The following is a 21,214-nucleotide window of genomic DNA, read 5'->3' on the forward strand; positions in this document are numbered from 1 at the left end:
TTTGTCCTTCTATCTTTTAATTTTTTTCTTAGGGCAGTTTTAGGTTCACAGTAGAAGCGAGTTGGCCATAGACTCTGGGTCCCCCGCACACACAGTCCCCTCCACCATCAGCACCCCCCTGAAGATACATCTGTTGCAATCCGTGAGCCCACACCGACACACCTCCTCGGCACCCAGAGTCCACAGTTGACCTTAGGGTCACTCTTGGTGCTATACATTATGTGGGTTTGGACAGGCATGTGACTTGTATCCACCATTATAGAATCGTATAGTTTCACTGCCCTAAAATTCCTTCTTTTTGTCGTTGTCCTTTGCTTATTGTTTTCAAAGTGATATTCTTTGAAAAATTGTATTTTCTACTTATTTGCTCCTACTGGATAGAAATACAGTTTTTTTGTCCAGCCACAGAGTTGCCAATCTTTCGTGTTACTCTAAATAATTTTTCTGTAGATTATTTTGTTTTTGTCTGTAGACACAGTTATGCTGCCGATGGACTTTAATTTCTGACCTATGAACTCTTTAAAGTCTGTTTTTACATTTCCTATTATAAAAGTTAAATCTATTTTTTTAACTAAAAGTTAAATCTTTAACTGTTTTGCTTCTGATTGCTGCCTGATACTTCTAACTTAATTGCACTGTGATTAGAGAACACAATCTGTGTGATGGTGAGGGGAAGTTTGCAATCCCAGAATGTGCTTTTTGGAATATTGATCATTCTAAGCTGGTTATTTCTTTAAGAAACAAAAGACTCAGAAAGAACCTTTGACTTCCCACCCTTTACCTGCCTAACGGAATTCAGATAGAAAAACCTGTTTAAAGGTAGGGAGCATTATCAGTGTGGCAGACCTTGAGAATCCTAGCCAAGGCTGTTAGACTCCCCTCTGTGTCCCATTGTTTCCGGGGTCCCAGCAAGATTTGTTTACATGTTTGTTCTTTCTGTGTAGTTTCCTTTTGAAGTCCCAGGCCCCTGACCCCCTTCCCCTGACTCCCGAAGGGCATATAAGCCTTAGCTGCCCAAGGTTCCCCTTCGGGTCCCATACTTAGGGAGCCCCATATTTACCATCCTCTGTGTTTTAATGAAAGCTTCACTAGAATTAAATGACAAAGTATTATTCAAGGGTCTTAAGATTTGCAAATCAGGGAACACTGTACTACCAGGTGGCACCCAGAGTGTCCTGAAGAAAACAGAAAAGCTGAGAGTTCTTATAGTAAACAGTAGATTCTTGAGAAGAATCAGTGCTGAGGTCTTAGCTTCTGGACTGGTCCGAGGAGGTCATCTCCCAGATGTCAGGCCGACTGGACATGCATGCGAACGTTTTTCCCCGAGTTCTCCGGAGGGCTAGCTGTAGGAGTCACGTGCCTCCAAGCAAGTGAGTTCAGAAGTTTAAGTCCTCAGCTTAAAGGAAAGCAAAATCTCTTCCTCAGGTTTCAACTCATTGGGACTTAAGTAATTTTGTTAGCTTGGCTGTGGTGACTCCATGTTGTTTCTTTACTCTTTCCTCAGTATGTAATAAATCTGGTCATTTTCTCCTGTTAATCTGTCTCGTGTTAATTTGATTATTAGTCCAGCCAGAAGAACTTAGAAGGGTAGAAGGAAAATTATTTTTCTGCCCCCTCAGTGGTTCCCTTTGAGACATATATACAGTTGCTTTCTGCCTTAGCATGTGGCCAACATTTGTAAATGTTCCATGCAAGCTTAGAAGGAGTATGTTTTCTTTAATTTGGGGATCTCAGGGCTTTTTATGTTTGTCTGCTGAATCATTTGTTAGCTGTATTGCCTAATAGTCTATATATTTCCTAATATTTTGCCTGATCGATCCACTGATAATTGAGAGAGGTGCATTGGTATACCTTCTCCTGGTAGATCTGTCCACTCTTATTCACGCACATATACACCTATATTTAATGCAGTCATTTGGAATAGTGACATGTGCAGCTCAATAAAGAAAATAGTCTAACAGATGACGAAGCACTATCGCATATGTTTCTAAAATAGTAACTATGAGTGTCAGCTGTCCAAGGTCCATGCGCCTGATGCTTTAAAAGGCCGAAACTCAAAACGTCAAAGTTTGGAGTCAGGAGAGGTTTATTGGTTGAGGACATGGGAACCACATTTTGCCAGAGTTCTGGCTTCTTTTATGTTGAGGGCGAGGGATGGGTGGGGCTGTGCTAGCACAAGTCCATCCGCCCGCGGATCCCCTGATGCCCAGCTCTGCCACCTGTGACCGTGTTCTCCTGAGGACATCGCAGGTGGAACGAGGTGGCCTCAGACAGGCGAGCCATCCCTCTGTTACATGTGTTTCTAAATCCCTTTTGTGAGACTTTGTCTTTTATTTCTTTTTTTTTTTTTAAAGTGTTTTATTAAAATTAATGTGTTTAATTTCTATGTTTTAAGCTACTTTATATATGAGTAGAATTGTTGTTTCTCTCTAGAGCTGAACCTTTTGTCATCTTGTGGTGATTTTCTTTAACTAATAATGATTTTTTTCCTTGAAGTGTATTTTTCCGATGTGAATATATACATGAGCTATTTTCTTTTTAAATGAACATTTGCTGTGTTCTTTTTCTGTCTTTTGACTTGCATGCTTTGTGTGGCCTTATAGTTTAGGCTTGTCTCTTGGAAAGTACATATAAGTGTATTTTTTTAAAAACCCAGCTGGATAATCTATGTCAGTCAGTAGGCAGGTTCAGTCTGTTTATATTTATTGTGATTATTTACTTACTTGGATTTTAGATTCTGACTTTTGTTCCATTTTCCTCCTTTCCTTCATTTGTTCTATTGAATAATTGGTTGTTTATTTGTGTACGTATCATGTTCCCCCCCACTGGTTTAAAACTATGAATTCTACTGGTTTTAGTGGTTGTCCTCGGGATTCTAGCGTTCGTCTTCCTAAGCCCCCTGTGAGCAGTACTGACCCCTCAGCCCAGCAGCCCTGCTCCCAACTTCCTCATCACTCTGTCTAGCGTTGGACTCTTGTCTCTGAGCTCGCAAATTCAATGTCATCATTATTATTTTGACTTTACAGAGACTATGTTTATTTAGATTCAGTTTCTTGGCTTACTAATTTTTGGCTTACCTTTTGTTCCTGCACCTCAGACCTTCCTTTAACATTGTTTTCTGCCTTCGTGAAGTACAGACACTCCTGCTATAACATAACGTACACATTCCTGAAAATGCCATGACTGACAGTAGGCCTTGTGGGGACAACAGGCGTGTGAGCACATGATTCACAGTCTGTGCAGCTGCAACCGGATCACGACCCAAACGGGAGCAGCCCTGGGAGAGATCCTGGGAGGCCCGTCTCTGGGCGTTTGCACCCAGCATCGAGGCTTGGCCCTGCTCTCTCCTTCCAGATGGGCTCCCGGAGGGCATTTGCTTCGGCTACAGAGGCCGGAGGGCGCTTGCCTGGGCTGGGGAGGGACTCACTTCTCTGTGCGTCGCCCCTCCTTTCCTCCAACTCCGAGCTTTCCCTCCTCCCCCAGTGAGAGTGCCGCCTTCTGCTCTTGTACTGCTCATAGGACAGTGGTCTCAGGCACAAGGTGGGGTCCCCTGCTCCCGAAGATGCCGCTTCGGTTTGTCCGTGTGTTGCCTGCCAGCGCCTGAAACCGTAGGGTATGCGTTTTGTCCAGCTGTTAGATTTGTTTTCAGTCGGAGGACGAGTCCACTGGAACCTTCTCTGCCACAGGCCATTGAAATGCTGGACCAGAGTTATAGACTTTTATTGCTTGTTCTTTTTTTTAAGATTAATTTTTAATTTTCTTACATATTTATTTTTAGTTCTTTTATACTCATCTGTTACTTTTAGTTTCTGCTGTCTTTCACACAGGGTGACCTTTGTTCCTGTATGTTTGGTGATGTTTTAATTGGAGTTCATAGATGATTGACCTTAACCCACCTTTTCTCAGCTGGGGCTGAGATACTTAAGCCCTACAGAAAATGAACTGATTGAATGACTGCTTGTTCAGTTCTCCGAAGGGTGGTACATAGCTGGTGCCATTCCAGCTATAAAAGTGGAGGAGAAAAATGCTGTCTACCCCTCAGATGGATGTCCAGAGACAATTGGGCTTAAATTCCCTTCAAGCTGAGAAGGGGAGTCCGTGGGTCAGATGGGCGCTGCTTTTGCCAGAGGGCATTTACATTTGCTTTCCCAGAAGCTCAGGGCGCCACTGCCACCAGCTGGGCTCACTCTAGCCGGTGGGGGCAGCAATCTAACAGGGAGCTCAGTGATTCAGTGCCTGGCAGTCGGCATTGGTGGACCACGTGCCCTCAGCTCCGCCCCAGGTTCTTACTCTGCAGAATGGAGACAGCAGTACCCGCCAGTGAGTGCCTGTACCCGGAGGAAGGCCCCGTGTCCGCACGCGACTGCTTCTCGGTGAACTCCTCTCCCTTCCCCAGTCCCCTGTGCCACCTTGCTGAGTGTCTTCTATTTCAGTGATTTAACTGTTGTTACTGCTAAAATTTTTTTTTTTAGTAAACTTCTAACAATGAGTTTATTTAGTCCTTTCTCATTTCAATCTCCCTTTTTTCTCAGTCTGCTTTAACTTAATTGATTTACTTGCTGTTGCAAATCTGTTTCAAGAGAAGTATTTCCATCCAGGCGTTGACATCTTTGTTCCACTTCTCTTGAGCAGCAGAATTCTTCATAGAGTCCATGTTTGTGGGGTGTTTTTGTTTATTTGTTTACCATTTACTTATTCTTGAGTTTGCTTTATTGTTGTAGTGGAAGAGTCTGAAAAGCCGTGGTTTTAAAATAATAAATGTTTCTTAATTTGAGAGTAATGAATGATCATCATAGAAAATTTTTTGGATGTTAGAAGTATAGTGAAGAATTAAAATCACTTTCAGAAAGCCATTCAGAGCTCACCATTTATTATTTCGGTGTTATTTCGTTCCCCATATATGTTGTTTTTTGTAGTTGAGCTTATCTGGGATATACAAGTATGTAGTCTGTCTTTTTTTTAACTTACCATATTGTAAGCATCTTCCTTTGTCGTTTAAACTATTTATAGGCATTTTTAATAACCAGAGTATGATGGTTTGTGTATACCGGGCATATGTAGTCAATATCCTATGGTGGTACGTTTTATAATTTTTTGTTATTGTAAAAGAACTTATAACAACCACCTCTGTGAATACAGATTTTTGTACACATCCTTGATTTTCTCAGGAGATAGGCTTTACAAGTTAAATCAACAGAGTTTTTCAGGCCTTTAAATAAGTATTTCAGACCAGCTTTCTTAGAAGACGGTGTAATTTCTGCCTTTGGCAGGGGACTCCAGTGGTGCCAGTGGGGAACTCCGATGGTGAAGAGCAAAGGTCATGGTCATTCTAACCCTGGGGATTGTGACTTGTGGGAACCAAGTTGGGGAGGGCATGCAGAGAGCCAAGGATGGTCTAGGGAAGGGGGAATGAGGAGTGGGGAGTAGGGTGGTGCCTGCTGGACAGCACCCTGTGCTGAAGTCCTCCTTGGGCCAGCGCCCTCTGAAGTAAGTCCCTGGCACAGTAAGTCCCAGGGCCTTCCCTCGGGCCCTGAAGGAGAGGACCCAGGTGGGGTCTGACTGTGCTGCCTGGTTCCGAGTGCACCTGTGGTCCAGGGCCAAGGTCCCACAGAGGCAGCCACATAGTATCTTTTTTCGAGTGGTGAATCCTGAACCAAGGGAGGGGAGCCTACTGGCCACGGTCTCTGGGGCTGAGGGGGACACCTAGACAGTGGCTCCTAGTGGGGGCAGAGGCGCGCACAGTGCTTGACCCTGGAGAAGTGAGAGGTGAGGAAGGATCCCTTCAGGGCTCTGGCAGACGGCGCAGTCCTGGCCGTTACTCACTTCCATCATGATCCGACATGATTGGAGGGCGTCTCCTCTGACGCTGTGTTCTTAGCCACGTATCTTTTCCTGGGTGGGTCCACTCGCCTGTGGGGTTGGGGCTGGGAGGGCATCTGTTGCCTGGGTGAGACCTGTGTGATGTGACCTTTATGTGGCCACACCCCTAACTTGGGGGCGCTGTGTCCTTGCAGGTGGCAATGTGGACCTGGAAAGCCAAGCAGAGGGCAAGAAGGAGGTGGAAGCGGCTGAAGTGACGCCCAGTGGCCCCCGACCCATCGTCCCATACAGCTCCATGTTCTGCCTAAGCCCCACCAACCTGTGAGTCCTGCCCCTGCCCATGCTGTGTGCCACCGGGGGGTACAGAGCTAGAGCTGGGGCTGACCCCACGGGCTCTGATGCTGTGCGCTTCACATGTTAATGTCCTGATATCACAGCAGCATGCCAAGCACATACAGTCGTTCGTCACTTTACACATGAGGACACGGAAGTCGTGGCTTGTCCACAGACACACAGCCAGGCTGAGTGGTAGAGCCAGGATTTGAACACTGACAGTGCCAGAGCCTGGCTTGAACCCCCGCCGTGGCCATTGTTTGTCTCTGCACACACGCCCCGTTCATGTCCATGCGTGCACCTGTGCGGCATGCGTGGGCCTGTTTACCTACCCCACAGTCACCATGGGTTTCTGACCATCGCAACGGCCGTCATTAGCGCAAACAGTAGTTATGTGCCAGATGGCATTCTAGGTTGCTGGGGACACACCACAAAAGAACAGAGCAGACAAGGGCCCCCTCCTTAGGAAGCTTCCCTGCTAGTGGGAGAGACAGGCAGCAAAGGAGACCAATATGGAAAGGACGGAAGATGTCCCATGGGGGTCAGCACTAAGGGAACACAGAGCTGGGGGCGGAGATGCCACTGTTGGGGCCAAATTAGGGGGAAGGTCAGGTTGGCCCCAGCAGGAGGCGGGGTTGGAGCAGATGTAAGAGGGAGGGGCTCAGAGGACAGCTGGGTCCCGGCTCTGTGCATTGGCTGTCTGTCCTGCCAGCTCTTCTGCCTTTGGCACCCCGCAGCCTTTCCCCCCAGCTCCTCCCCCTCCCCTTCACTGAGGACAGGTATTGGGAGCCTGTACTGCTTTGCTTAGGTTTGGGAGGAAAATGATGCTGGAGACAGAGCTGGCCCCTGGCTGTCACAGTGACCGTTGAGGAGGGACAGGCTGTGTGCCCGATCAGTACAGGGCTGGAGCCACTGAGAGGGAGGTCCTGGTGTCTGGGAGCAAGTGGGGACAGCCAGGGTAGCTGTCCTGGAGGAAGGCTGGGGCCCAGCTGAGACCCGAGGGGAGGAGAGTTAAGGTGAAGAGGGAGCAGCCTCTCTGTAGGGAGAATTTGCAGCCGTCCTGATGTGAGTGGTGCTGGGCTCAGGGTAGGTGCAGGCAGAATTGGGTGGAAAGGCACAGACGTACACAGAGCCTGTCACGTGTCCTACGGAGAAACCAGACGCATAGGAGGTTAGAGAAAGGTGGTGACACAGCCTGGCTGCCCTTCAGCAGAGTCCTTTGGTGGGAAGACTGGAGACAGGCAGACCCTTTAGTAGGTGGTCTGTTTTGATGGGGCAGTGCTAGTGGAGGGGTTGAGAAGTGAAATGTTGGGGAGAATCTGCAGAATTTGATGTTAGCTTAGATGTGGAAAGGGAGGGAGATGTCAGGGATGACACCCAGAGCCTCTGCTTGGCAGCTGGGTCCTGCAGGGTGGCCCGGGTGGGGCGACCAGGGCACGCCCTCCTGAGACGCAGCTGCCAAGTGGATGGGAAGGGCCAGCCCAGCAGGGGGTGCGCGTGGCCCACCCTGAGCGCGCTGCGTCCCCAGGCTCCGGCGCGCCTGCCACTACGTGGTCACCCTGCGGTACTTCGAGATGGTCATCCTGGTGGTCATCGCCCTGAGCAGCGTCGCCCTGGCCGCCGAGGACCCTGTACGGACGGACTCGCCCCGGAACAACGTGAGTGCGCCGTCAGGGAGTGGAGGACAGGGGACGCCCGGGCTGCTCGGGGACGCCCGCAGCCCCTGAGGTTTGCCCCCTTCTGGTTTCAGGCCCTGAAGTACCTGGACTACATTTTCACCGGTGTCTTCACCTTTGAGATGGTGATCAAGGTGAGCTGTGCGCTCGGTGGCCCACCCCAGTGCTTTGCTCATCCTTCCTCGTGGCTGTGACCGACCCGGGCCGGGGCTGGGCCGTGACCTCATAGGAGCGCCTGTGGGGACTGTGCCTTGTGTGTGCGCTGTGTTGTGGGAAGGAGGCCCCATTCACTGAGGACTCACCCCGGCGTCACCTAAGCCTCAGGACAGCTCCCCGCCGGCGCCTTGTCCCCACCGCGCCTCTGACCTTCCCGAGGGACCTCGGCGGGGCCTCGGCCACAAGGGCATGTTGCCAGCGCCTGGAAGGGCAGTCTTGACATTGCAGTCTCTTCCTGAAAGTCAAGGGGATATTAACCCCTCGACAGGGTCCTATGTCCCTATGTGGTACTCATGATGCGAGTGGGGAACAAAGCCCCGGCACACAGGTTCAGACAGAGTGATGAGTAACACAGGTGTATTTGGGAGCCAGTGTCCCTCCAGAGGCCAATGCTCTGGTCAGCACAGAAGGTTGTACAGAACAGAATAGAATTTAATAATGAACCAAGTTCTGGAGTATATCGGGATGGAGAAGGTCCCTGGTCCGGGAGAGGCGACTGGGTCCACGTCGGGTCTCAGGCGAGTGGGTCTTGCAATGAAGAGCTTCGGAGAGTCTGGGAGTATCGCAGCTTGCACCTTGCAGAGGGTCTTAGCCGGAGCGCCCAGTCAGACTACTCAGGGCACTCATGGCTCTGGAGGTCTGCTTTTATCCTCTTTTCTTTAGACTTGTTTACTTCTTAGGTGAGAACCAGAAGTGGTTTTGGTGAATGTGTTTATCACTCAGTTTTGTTACCCTCAGTTTCACACATAGACGTCTTAATTTTTACTTCACTCTTATCAGTCTCACACATGTGCAGCCTTAGTCCTGTCCCTACTAGTAAACAACTTGTTTTGCAAACGTCAATCCAACATTTTCTATGCTCTATACAGGGCGGGGCCTTGGCAGGGAGGCGGGGCCTCGGATAGGAGGCGTGGCCTTGGCAGGGAGGAGGGGCCTTGGGCAGGGGGCGGGGCTCAGGCCGGAACTTGGACAGGAAGAGCCCACACAGGGCTGATGAAGACTTTGCTTTCAGAGGGCCCCAGTATTTGGTGGCAGATGAACCCCATTTCACTGAGACTTCAGTGTTTTGTCTGAGCTCCGGGCATTGCTACCTTGTCCGTGTGTGACGAGTGGCTGGTGTGTGTTCAGGTGTCAGCATGTGCGTCCGTGTGCAGTATCTGGCTGTCGTATGGCTTACTGTGTGCCGTGCATGTGACTCAGGCTGGCTTTTATTGTGTGTGTGTCCACATGTCGTCCTTATACTTGCAAAGTCCTGGCGGAGGTGTTGTTATCGCAGTTTACAGACGAGGAAACAGGCTTAGAGACATTGTCAGAGCTCTAGGAGTGGCAGAACCAGGTCCCTGTGAATGCCACCAGCCCTTCGTCCTCATGCAGGGTCTGGCCAGGTGTGGGCACCCTGGGCTGTGTGCCTGCAGCCCAGGCTCCAGGGGAGGTGGGGGCCCAGGCAGGATCTCACCCATCATGACCATGTCGGGATCTTGGGGATCAGTGCCCCCCCCCAATTGAAGTCCAAAGCCCATGAGGACCTCAGAGGGTATGCCTGGGCCTGATCCCCTATCCCTGGGAGGGCGTGAGCTGGAGCGGCACCCTTCTCCCAACCCCACGACTCTGGGGTCTGGCTCTGCCTCTGTTTTGAAGTGCCCTGTACCCCAAAATGTGTCTCTTCCCAAAGATGATCGACTTAGGGCTGCTGCTGCATCCTGGGGCCTACTTCCGGGACCTGTGGAATATTCTGGACTTCATTGTGGTCAGTGGGGCCCTGGTGGCGTTTGCCTTCTCGTAAGTACCCATGTGTGCTCTGGATGTGACTGGGGGCAGCCCCCAGATCTGCAATGGGATGGACGCAGGGCACGGAGCAGCGCTGGCGCCGGGGCTGTTTGTAGCCCATCCCCATCTGCCGGGGCCCCAGCTGTGGGATTGGGAGGACCTCAAGGTGCTTGAGCCTGACACGGCCTTTGGTTCTGAAATAGGGTGGGCGGGCCTCTGGCTTATTTCGCATCTGCCTCTCCCCGTGTTTCCCAACAACTTTCTACTTTTGCTCCCCAACCTCAGCTGTGTTGCTTGGCCAGCCAGAGCTGGCAGGTGCCTGGGCATCTATCCAGCGGGTATTGGGCATTTTCTCCAGTTCCCTAGTGAGTCACACTCAGCCCCATTGTGTCTGGGCCTGGAGTGGCTCCCCCAGTCTGCGTGGCAGTGGGGATGAGTCATGTGTGGAGGGCCTGGGTGCAGCTGGGGGAGACATGGGTAAGTGGTGGCATGAGACGCAGGACAGGGAAGACCCGAAGGGCACAGGTGCTGAGGGCCGGGCCCCTACGTTCTCTGAGCCCGCGGGAGGTGCATGCTTCCTCACTGACTCTCTTCTCTTTGTCTCCCTGTTGCTGGACTCTTGGTAGGAGCTTCATGGGGTAATGCCTTCCCTCTGTTCCCTCTTACTGCCCCACGTCCGGGCACACTGACAGCCCTAGGGGCTACCTCCTCCCTCCAGCTGCATGCTGCCAGGAGCCATATTCTTAGGCCATGAGTCCCTGCCTCGCCTCTGGGTCTCTGTGGGGGCTGGGTGGGGCTGGGCATGGTCAGCCCTTGGTGAGGGGGTGCTCGTGAGCAGGTGTCAGACTGCCTGCTAGAGACGGGGGTCATTCAGGCCCTGAGGTACTTTCCTGGGTGTTCCTTTCCAGAAGCAGCTTCCCTCCTCCTTTCTCTCCACACCTCCTTGCAGCGCCCTGCATCTCCTCTTTCTGTATAAAGGAGGTGACAGCTTTTCCAGTGCCAGTGAGGGACTCTGGGAGTGAGAGTGGGGAGGGGGTGAGATCCAGCTCCGGTCTCAGAGCAACAGAAAGACCCTGAGCTGGAGGAGAGCAGTGTGGCCTCTACACGTTCAGAGCATACACAGCCCCAGGGGTCCCTCCCACGGTTCCAAGGAGATAAAATCAGCCTCTCGTCCCCTGTCACCCCTTTCCCTGTGCTGGTGTCTGGTGGAAGCTGGTTTGGGGGTGGGTGTCAGGACACTGGGCTTTCCCACCTGGAGCTTGGAAGAAGGCCCCAGCAGGGTCCTGAGGGAGAGGGAGGAGCCGGCCAAGCTCTCCTTCCCCACGGAGCTGCTGCCTGGGCCTCCACTCTCCCCAGAGCCTGGTGGAACCCAAGAAAGCCCATTGGGGTAAGGGCTGCCCTGAACTTGGGGAAAAATGGCCTTAGAGCAGGATGGACAGGGCCTGGAGTCCTGAGCCTTCAGCAGCCCTGCCCCCCTCAGTGGGGTGTGGCCTTGCTTCTGCAGGTGGCCTCCCCAGCCCCCAGAGTCTGCCAGCCTGAGGGAGCCACCAGGTCCACTCTGGCTTCCTCTTGTGGTCCCTGATCTGGTCCCAAAGGTCCTGGACCTCTGAGCCTGCTTCTGGTGCCTGGAACTTTCTTGACCTGACTTCCAGTCTCAATCGCTGGCCTGCTCCTCTCTCCCTCAGCTCTCCCTCCTCCCTCCCTCAGCTCTCCCTCCTCCCTCCCTCAGCTCTCCCTCCTCCCTCCCTCAGCTCTCCCTCCTCCCTCCCTCAGCTCTCCCTCCTCCCTCCCTCAGCTCTCCCTCCTCCCTCCCTCAGCTCACCCTCCTCCCTCCCTCAGCTCTCCCTCCTCCCTCCCTCAGCTCTCCCTCCTCCCTCCCTCAGCTCTCCCTCCTCCCTCCTCCCTCCCTCAGCTCCCCCTCTTCCCTCCCTCAACTCCCCTTCCTCCCTCCGTTCTCCCTCCTCACTCCCTCAACTCTCCCTCCTCCCTCTGAGCTCTCCCTCCTCCCTCTCAGCTCACCCTCCTCTCTCCCTCAGCTCTCCCTCCTCCCTCCCTCAGCTCTCCCTCCTCTCTCCCTCAGCTCTCCCTCCCTTCCTCTCTCCCTCTCTCCCCCTTGGTCAGTCCTCTGTTCACCATTGTCTCTTGCATTGCCTCTGTGTTCCTTACTCTCTGTCCATCGACTGGTCTCTTTCTTACTCTCCTCCCCTCCTCTAGACGCCCCACTCCCCTCCTCCTGTCCTACTGTGTTTCCCACCATTAGAGGAGTGCTAGGGCAGCAGAGAGAGGGCAGGCACGGAGGTCTTGACATGTTCCCCTTACCCCTCCCTCTCTCGGGAGAAACCAGACCTTCCAGGAGGTTCCAGGACACCGGTGCACTGCTTGTCAACTTCTTGTGCTGACCCTGGAATGGCTCAGCAATTCTGGTGCAGCCCCTGCCCACCACCCCACTTACTCCCACTGCTGGTCTCAGCCTGGTGGCTGGAGCAAGCTGGTTCAGGGTAGGTGTCGGGTGTACCAGGATGGCATCAGGAGCTGGCGTGGTCTGGGCGAATAGGCTCTTTCCATCGGGAGGCTCTGCTCTCCCAGGTCACCAAGTCCTGCCACACCCTTGGTCCTGTCCACTCAGTGAGGCCACGGCAAGGCACTGGTGAGAGGACGCGCAGTGGCCTGTGGTGCCTGTGAGGCCAATGCCTCCATGCTCCCGGGTCCTCTGCCCTGCGGCCCGAGACAGTGCCTGGCGCAGGGCGACCCAGACCCCAGCGGTCTCATGGGAGTGGCACAGGTGTGCACCCTGCCTGTCTGCATGTGTGGCTTCTCCCTTCTAGAGGATCCAAAGGGAAAGACATCAACACCATCAAATCCCTGAGAGTCCTGCGTGTCCTGCGGCCCCTCAAGACCATCAAACGGCTGCCTAAGCTCAAGGTGATAGTCTGGGGCTTGGACTCCAGAAGTGTGCAGGGCTGTGTGTACATGTGTGTGGGTATGCGTGTGAATGTGGGCATGAGTACACATGCATGTGTGCTGTGTGTAGGTGTGTGCATGCCTGTGCACCCAGGGTGCACACGTGTGAGTGAGCCTGTGTGCTGTCCATTGTGGTGTGTATAGGTGTTAGGTGTGTGCACATGTATGTGTGTACATTCATGCACGTGAGTGAATGGGTGTACATTCATGTGCATGTGTGTGTGTAGGTGTGTGTGCATGCCTTGGGGTGCACACATGTCAGAACATTGTGTGCTGTGCACTGCGGAGTACACGTGTGTGTGCTGTGGGTGTGCACATGTGTATTTGTGCATGCATGTGTGCACAGGCTGCATGTGTGTTGTGTGTACGCATGTGTGCATGTAACTGGCCCTATCCCGCTGTAGCTACCTGCATGGGGTGGGGACACACGAGGCTGAGGGATAACCCACGTTGGGTTTTCTCAGATCACGCTTGCATGGGTGGGTTGGGCTCTCTCAGCTCTGCGGCCCTTATTCCCAGCAGCGTCCTGCAGGTGACACCAGGCGGACAGGGTGTCTCCCTCAGCAGATGCAGTATGCAGGGAGGGGCTGCCAATAGAGGCAGGGGCCCCTGAGGGAGGTGTGGGGGGGACCCTGACAGATGGGTGTGGCTGAGGTTCTGGATAAAGAAAAGGGTGTGAACCCAAACTATTAGTTGTGATGAAATCTAGCTGTTTCCAAGCTGAGCCTGTGAAATGCTGTGTGCTTGCACGCGTGTAGTGCAACTGTGCGACACCAGACATGGGAGCTGTAGCAGGCAGTTGCTTAGAGCCCTGCGTGGAGGGCTGGGCTGGGTGGACCTGAAGCATCCAGTGGTCCCACATGTCACGTCGAGTGGGCAGTGGCTCCATTTCCGAGGCTGCGCCTGGGTCTGGAGCAGGCGGGCAGTGTCTCAGGAGCTAGTTGTGGGTTTTGCACTAGAGCAGGACAGGTGTCCCCTCAACGCCCAGGAACAGACCAGGCCCTGACTGGTACCACAGGGAAGCCAAGCTTCCGGGGGGATGAAGTTGAGAAAACACGCAGGTGGTACTGGTAACACGTGACAGTCACTTCTGGGACACAGAACATGGCAGAGTCCCTGTGCTGGAGCTGGCCAGGGCATCGCTCCTTTTCTGCCCTGTGTGGGTCCCACCCATGACATGGCCCGATGCAGGAGCGGGACTGGCCCTGTCCCTGTCCCCACTCCTTTCTCTCTGTGTCGGCCCCTCTTGACGCAGTCAGCCTGGCTTCCAGCTGTCCTGGTTATCTGGCTCACCTGCCCCAGGCCACGTCTTCTGGCACCTGCCCACACCATCAGGTCCAAGGTGACCCCTCCTGAGAGAACGGCGATTATAGGCAGCTTTCTGTGCCAAGGCTGCCAGCAGAGATCCTCTCTAAGGCCACAGGCTGGAGGGCCTGGTTCTTTCTAGTGCCTGGGGTCCCTGAGGTTCTGAGCCCGAGGCACCCTATCTCCTCCATTTACTTGGGTCCCCGAGGATCTGAGCTAGCACCCCGTGCCCCCACTCATGCCTGGGGTCCCTATGGTCTGAGCTGGCGCCCGTCCCCCTCATCTGAGGGGTACCCCTGTCTGAGCCGTTCTGTCCCCAACAGGCTGTATTTGACTGTGTGGTGAATTCCCTGAGGAACGTCCTCAACATCCTGGTGGTCTACATGCTCTTCATGTTCATTTTCGCTGTCATCGCCGTGCAGCTGTTCAAAGGGAAGTTCTTCTACTGCACAGACGAGTCCAAAGAGCTGGAGCGAGACTGCAGGTGCCGGGGTGGGGGGGAGGGAAGAGAGGGAAGGCTGCAGGTGGGTAGGGGAGAGGTGGGACTGCAGGTGGGCGGGGCGGGGCGGAGACTCCCACTCCGCAGGCCAGGCTCCCCCTGCTGCAGACACCCTTCTAGAGCTCATGGGGCTATTGGGTGTGGCCGGAGCAGCTTTCCCGTCCTGGGCCCCACAGTGGAGCCGGCAGGACACATGCCCGTAGGAGAGTGTGGAGGTACATGTGGTGTGGGCCCTGAGCCAGGCGGCGTGGGCAGTCCCGTCGTCCACTGCAGTGGTCCCAGTTGTGTCTGCAAATGTGCCACCACTTTCTCGTGTGCTTGTGACTTGTGGCTGGTGGGCTGATTCCAGGGTGAGGGTCCCACTGGCAGTGCTGCTGTGACTGTTGGCAGACCGTCCCTTGGGCAACGCAGGCTCCCAGCCCCAGGAGGCGTGCACACTCAGCTTGTCAACTGTACTTCGGTTCAGCTTTCGCAGGTACCCTCCCCCTGCACAGAGGGGGCAGCAGTGTCCACACCCTGCTGTACCCCGGGTCTGTCTTTGCCTTGAGCCTTTCTGGTGCCGGCAGGGGGCCTAGTGTTCCTGTGTTTAACTTTGCGTGTGTGGTGGCCTTTTCCTAGGTGGATCGGCCACTTGGATATCCCTTCCTGGGACGTGTGTATGCAAGCCTTTGCCCGTTTTCCTGGAAAGGGTGTGTGTCTCTCGTTGATTTGTAGGAATCCTTTAAAATCCTGATAGGAATCCCAGATCTGGGACCGTGGACATCTGCCCCTCTGCGGGCACCCTTTTCTGTCAGTGGTGTCTTTTCAAGATCAACTCTTGATTGTAATAGTCCCACCTTCGTACTCTGTGTGTCCTGTTTAGGAAATCTGTCCCAAGGTCAGGGACATGCCCCCTTATGTTCTCCTCTAAGTTTTGTTTTGCCTCCCCCGCTTACGTGAGTGACCTCCCTGGAGTGTGTTGTGTGAGCTAGGGACGAAGATAAATTTTCTGTAGATGGGTAGCCAGTGGTCCGGCACCAGTTCTTTGAGAACATTCTTTCTCCATTGCAATGGGATTCTTTGTTTTTTCATAAAAATAGCTTATTGAGATATAATTCACATACCTTATAATTCATCCATTGAAAGTCTACAATTCACTGCTTTTTAGTGTATTCACAGATACATGCAACCATCTTCATAGTTGATTTTAGAATGTTTTCGTCATTAAAAAAAACACAAAAAACCTGTCCCCTGTAGCTATTACCTCTCCCTCCTCATCAGCAGCCCTAAGCAACCCCTAATCTATTGTGTATCTTTGTTGGTGTCTCTTCTGGACATGTCACACGGGTGGAGGAGTCACAGCATGTGGTTTCTGGACATGTCACACGGGTGGAGTCACACAGCATGTGGTTTCTGGACATGTCACACGGGTGGAGTCACAGCATGTGGTTTCTGGACATGTCACACGGGTGGAGTCACACAGCACGTGGTTTCTGGACATGTCACACGGGTGGAGTCACACAGCATGTGGTTTCTGAACATGTCACACGGGTAGAGTCACAGCATGTGGTTTCTGGACATGTCACACGTGTAGAGTCACAGCATGTGGTTTCTGGACATGTCACACGGGTGGAGTTACACAGCACGTGGTTTCTGGACATGTCACACGGGTGGAGTTACACAGCACGTGGTTTCTGGACATGTCACACGGGTGAAGGAGTCACAGCATGTGGTTTCTGGACATGTCACACGGGTGGAGGAGTCACAGCACGTGGTTTCTGGACATGTCACACGGGTGGAGTCACACAGCACGTGGTTTCTGGACATGTCACACGGGTGGAGTCACACAGCATGTGGTTTCTGAACATGTCACACGGGTAGAGTCACAGCATGTGGTTTCTGGACATGTCACACGTGTAGAGTCACAGCATGTGGTTTCTGGACATGTCACACGGGTGGAGTTACACAGCACGTGGTTTCTGGACATGTCACACGGGTGGAGTTACACAGCACGTGGTTTCTGGACATGTCACACGGGTGAAGGAGTCACAGCATGTGGTTTCTGGACATGTCACACGGGTGGAGGAGTCACAGCACGTGGTTTCTGGACATGTCACACGGGTGGAGTCACACAGCATGTGGTTTCTGGACATGTCACACGGGTGGAGTCACACAGCACGTGGTTTCTGGACATGTCACACGGGTGGAGTTACACAGCATGTGGTTTCTGGACATGTCACACGGGTGGAGTCACACAGCATGTGGTTTCTGAACATGTCACACGGGTGGAGTCACACAGCATGTGGTTTCTGGACATGTCACACGGGTGGAGTCACACAGCATGTGGTTTCTGGACATGTCACACGGGTGGAGTTACACAGCACGTGGTTTCTGGACATGTCACACGGGTGGAGTTACACAGCATGTGGTTTCTGGACTTGTCACACGGGTGGAGTTACACAGCATGTGGTTTCTGGACATGTCACACGGGTGGAGTCACACAGCACGTGGTTTCTGGACATGTCACACGGGTGGAGTTACACAGCATGTGGTTTCTGGACATGTCACACGGGTGGAGGAGTCACAGCACGTGGTTTCTGGACATGTCACACGGGTGGAGTCACACAGCACGTGGTTTCTGGACATGTCACACGGGTGGAGTTACACAGCATGTGGTTTCTGAACATGTCACACGGGTGGAGTCACACAGCACGTGGTTTCTGGACATGTCACATGGGTGGAGTTACACAGCATGTGGTTTCTGAACATGTCACACGGGTGGAGTTACACAGCATGTGGTTTCTGAACATGTCACACGGGTGAAGGAGTCACAGCATGTGGTTTCTGGACATGTCACACGGGTGGAGTCACACAGCATGTGGTTTCTGGACATGTCACACGGGTGGAGTCACACAGCACGTGGTTTCTGGACATGTCACACGGGTGGAGGAGTCATAGCATGTGGTTTCTGGACATGTCACACGGGTGGAGTCACAGCATGTGGTTTCTGGACATGTCACACGGGTGGAGTCACACAGCATGTGGTTTCTGGACATGTCACACGGGTGGAGTCACACAGCACGTGGTTTCTGGACATGTCACACGGGTGGAGGAGTCATAGCATGTGGTTTCTGGACATGTCACACGGGTGGAGTCACAGCATGTGGTTTCTGGACATGTCACACGGGTGGAGTCACACAGCATGTGGTTTCTGGACATGTCACACGGGTGGAGTCACACAGCATGGGGTGTTTTGCATTGGCTTCTTCTGCACAGTACAAGGTCTCCGAGGTCGTCTGTGCTATAATGTGTCAGTTCTTTAGCCCCATTCCGTTCTATAGACAGGCCACGTGTTGTGGGCCGTTCACCTGTGGGTGGGCATTTGGCTGCAGTGGTTAGTGCTGCTGTGAACACATCCACACGTTTTGTATGGACAGATGTCCCCATTTCTCTTGAGCAGAGTCTTACAAGTGGAGTTGAGGGTTACACGGCAACTCTGTTCTACAGTTTCAGGAATTCCGTGTTGTTTTCCAACATAGCTGGGCAGTTTTACGTTCTCACCAGCAGTGTGAGGGTCCAGATTTCTCCAAATCCTCACGAACACTTGTAATTTTCCTTTTTGAAAATAAGTTACAGCCATCCCAGTGGGTGTGAAGTGGTCTCTCATTGTGGATTTGATTTGTGTTGCCCTGATGACTCATGATTCGAGCATCTTCTCATGTACTAATTGGCCATTTGTGTGTCCTTGGGAAAATGTCTATTCAGCTCCTTTACCCAATGGGGTATTTGTCTCTTTTATAATTGATTGTAATAGTCCTTTGTATATTCTTGATGCAAGTCCCTTATCAGATAGATGACTTTCAAGTATTTTGTCCCATTCTGTGTGTGACAATGGTATTCCTTGAAGCACAAAAGCTTTAAATTGTGATACAGTCCAATGTGCCTGTTGTTTGTTGGTCATGATTCTGGTGGCGTAGCTAAGAATCCATTCCCAAATCTCAGGCCCCTGTGTTTTCTCTTAAGAGTGTTACAGTGTTAAGCTCTTTCATTTAGACCTGTGATTCACTTTGAGCCAGGGTTTGTGTGAGGACGGAGGAGGTGTCTCAGTCACCCACCCTAGTGCGTGGGGACACCCAGTTATCGCAGCACGAGTGGTTGGACAATACTTTCCAAAAATCATTTGACTGCAGTCACGTGGGTCTGTGTGGACCCTTTGCCTTTAACCTCTAGCCCCTCTATTCCCTTTTCCCAGGGGCCAGTATTTGGATTACGAGAAGGAGGAAGTGGAAGCTCAGCCACGGCAGTGGAAGAAATATGACTTTCACTATGACAACGTGCTCTGGGCCCTGTTGACACTGTTCACGGTCTCCACGGGAGAAGGGTGGCCCATGTGAGTCCTCGCCTGATGCACGACGCCGCTCAGGCTGGAGCAGAGGGTGCTAGGCAGGGAGGCCCAGACTGCGTCATTTGTGTTTCAGTCACTCAGCAAAATCCTGCAGGCCCCTGGACTAGCAGGTGCATGTGGAGCACCCTGCCCTCCAGAGTGGTGGCCAGGGGAAGAGGACGGGTGAACCAGTGAGTGCAGCTTCGTGGTCTCCTGGACACCCTTCCTGAGAGGCTGGAGGCCAGAGGGAGGGTGGGGTCCTGGGTGTCTCCCTGTGCTTAGCCCGCTGGCCTCAGCTAGGGCAGCTGAGGGACGCAGGTGTTTAATGCCACATGGGATGGCAGGGGACTTCCTCTGGGGCAGGGAGGACCACCCTTCAGGAGGTGGGATCAATGCTCTGGCAGGAGACCCTGCTGAGCCCTGGCTTCCTGAAGGCAGGTGAGTGGGTGTGAGCTGGGAGTAGTAGGCTGGGTATGGCTGGGATTGAGGTGGGTGTCAGTGAGGATGCTAAGTGTGAGGGGTATGAGCAGGTGAACTGGGAGTGAGCCGCGCAGGACAGAACTGCCAGGGCTCTTCCACTTCTCCTGGGGACGGGCCCTCAGCACCTGGAGCACTCCCCTCAAAGGGCTGCCAGCAGCCCTGAGTGCAAGCCCTTCACTCGGGATGGCATCTCCGCAGGGAGAGGTGGCGGGCCTGGGGGTCGGCTTGGCCACACTGCGACAGAGCCCTCCCTGGGCTCAGCCCCCTCTGTCTCACTGTCTCCAGACTCAGGTGTGGGGAGCCTGAGTCATGACTCAGGGCTGTGTCCTTGTGGACTCCCCTGACGCACATTCGCTCTGGCCAGGGTGCTGAAACACTCCGTGGACGCCACGTACGAGGAGCAGGGCCCGAGCCCTGGCTACCGCATGGAGCTGTCCATCTTCTACGTGGTCTACTTCGTGGTCTTCCCCTTCTTCTTCGTAAACATCTTTGTGGCTTTGATCATCATCACCTTCCAGGAGCAGGGGGACAAGGTGATGTCTGAGTGTAGCCTGGAGAAGAACGAGGTAGGTGGCTCACTGCCTGCCAAGTGGGCGCTCCACTGCTGGGCGCCCAACGGGTACTGTGGCGGGGCCCGACCTCGGTTTCCTTCTGCACAGTCCCTAGTTGTGGGGTCAGGGTAATGACCCCCACTGTCGCCCAGCACGGGGCAGGGAGACACTGTGTCTGGAGCTGCCTGGAAGAAGAGACGATAGGCGCGGTGTGTGGTGGGCACTGCCCTGGGGTCCCCCCAAGTCTCAGCGCCCTCCCTCCCTGTGGGGTCCCCCCCGAGTCCTGGCGCCCTGTCTCCCCGTTGGGTCCCCCCGAGTCCCAGCGCCCTGTCTCCCCGTGGGGTCCCCCCAAGTCTCAGCGCCCTCCCTCCCTGTGGGGTCCCCCCGAGTCCCGGCGCCCTGTCTCCCCGTGGGATCCCTCTGAGTCCCGGCGCCCTCCCTCCTGTGCAGCGGGCCTGCATTGACTTCGCCATAAGCGCCAGACCCCTGACTCGGTACATGCCGCGCAATAAGCAGTCGCTCCAGTACAGGACGTGGACGTTCGTGGTCTCGCCGCCCTTCGAATACTTCATCATGGCCATGATAGCCCTGAACACGGTGGTGCTGATGATGAAGGTGTGTGGGCCCCATGTGGGGAGGGTGGGCCGGGGGGTGGCGTGTGTGGGGCTGCACAGCCGCCTTTCCCATTCCCTGCAGCACAGGTGCCCTTTGGCCTGGTTCCCCAGGGGTCCGTGGGCCGAGGCATAGGGGGGCTCTGGGGAGCGGGTGGTATCTGTGTGCCCTGTGCTCTGGAACAGACTGTGGGGGTGCACGTGGGGCCCGGGGCAGCCGAGCCTGTGCCCACGTCCCGTTCCCGGCAGTTCTACGACGCGCCGTACGAGTACGAGCTGATGCTCAAATGCCTGAACGTCGTGTTCACGTCTGTGTTCTCCCTGGAGTGCGTCCTGAAGCTCATCGCCTTCGGGGTGCTGGTGCGTGCTCCCAGCCCTTGTTGGTCGGGGGGCCCAACTGGGGCTCAGGGTTTGGAGCCCCTAGAGCACGTGACACTGGGGGACCTGCCCCACGGCCCAGCTCCTGCCGGCAGGCGGCCAAGTCCCTGGTCTCCAGGCATCTGGCTCAGCCCCCAGCTGCCCAGCCTGAGTGCCTGCGCTGGCCCCCTGGTGGCCCCCGTCCCTCCTCCCTCCTGTCTCTTAGGGGCCACCTCCTGCAATCCTTGCCTGGCAGAGCCCTCTCCAGCCAGCAG

The 21,214-nt window shown here is 53.9% G+C and overlaps 1 protein-coding gene across 6 annotated transcripts in view; it reads left to right on the top strand.

Moving 5' to 3' along the window:
• The window catches only part of CACNA1B (calcium voltage-gated channel subunit alpha1 B), a 164,065-nt gene that overhangs the window by 98,555 nt on the left and 44,296 nt on the right, over nucleotides 1-21,214 (top strand). For all 6 annotated transcript variants that reach the window (XR_013994522.1, XM_081067367.1, XM_081067364.1 and 3 more), the window contains 10 exons: nucleotides 6,015-6,141; nucleotides 7,682-7,811; nucleotides 7,904-7,963; nucleotides 9,718-9,824; nucleotides 12,638-12,734; nucleotides 14,402-14,562; nucleotides 18,809-18,946; nucleotides 19,785-19,986; nucleotides 20,422-20,586; nucleotides 20,832-20,942. Coding sequence is in view for 5 of the 6 variants with exons in the window: in XM_081067367.1 (XP_080923493.1) it covers nucleotides 6,015-6,141; nucleotides 7,682-7,811; nucleotides 7,904-7,963; nucleotides 9,718-9,824; nucleotides 12,638-12,734; nucleotides 14,402-14,562; nucleotides 18,809-18,946; nucleotides 19,785-19,986; nucleotides 20,422-20,586; nucleotides 20,832-20,942 (1,298 nt within the window). In the remaining variant the exon portion in view is untranslated. The remainder of the gene's footprint in view (nucleotides 1-6,014; nucleotides 6,142-7,681; nucleotides 7,812-7,903; nucleotides 7,964-9,717; nucleotides 9,825-12,637; nucleotides 12,735-14,401; nucleotides 14,563-18,808; nucleotides 18,947-19,784; nucleotides 19,987-20,421; nucleotides 20,587-20,831; nucleotides 20,943-21,214) is intronic.

This window comes from Rhinolophus hipposideros, assembly GCF_964194185.1.
Source record: "Rhinolophus hipposideros genome assembly, chromosome: 11".
Taxonomy (NCBI): domain Eukaryota; kingdom Metazoa; phylum Chordata; class Mammalia; order Chiroptera; family Rhinolophidae; genus Rhinolophus; species Rhinolophus hipposideros.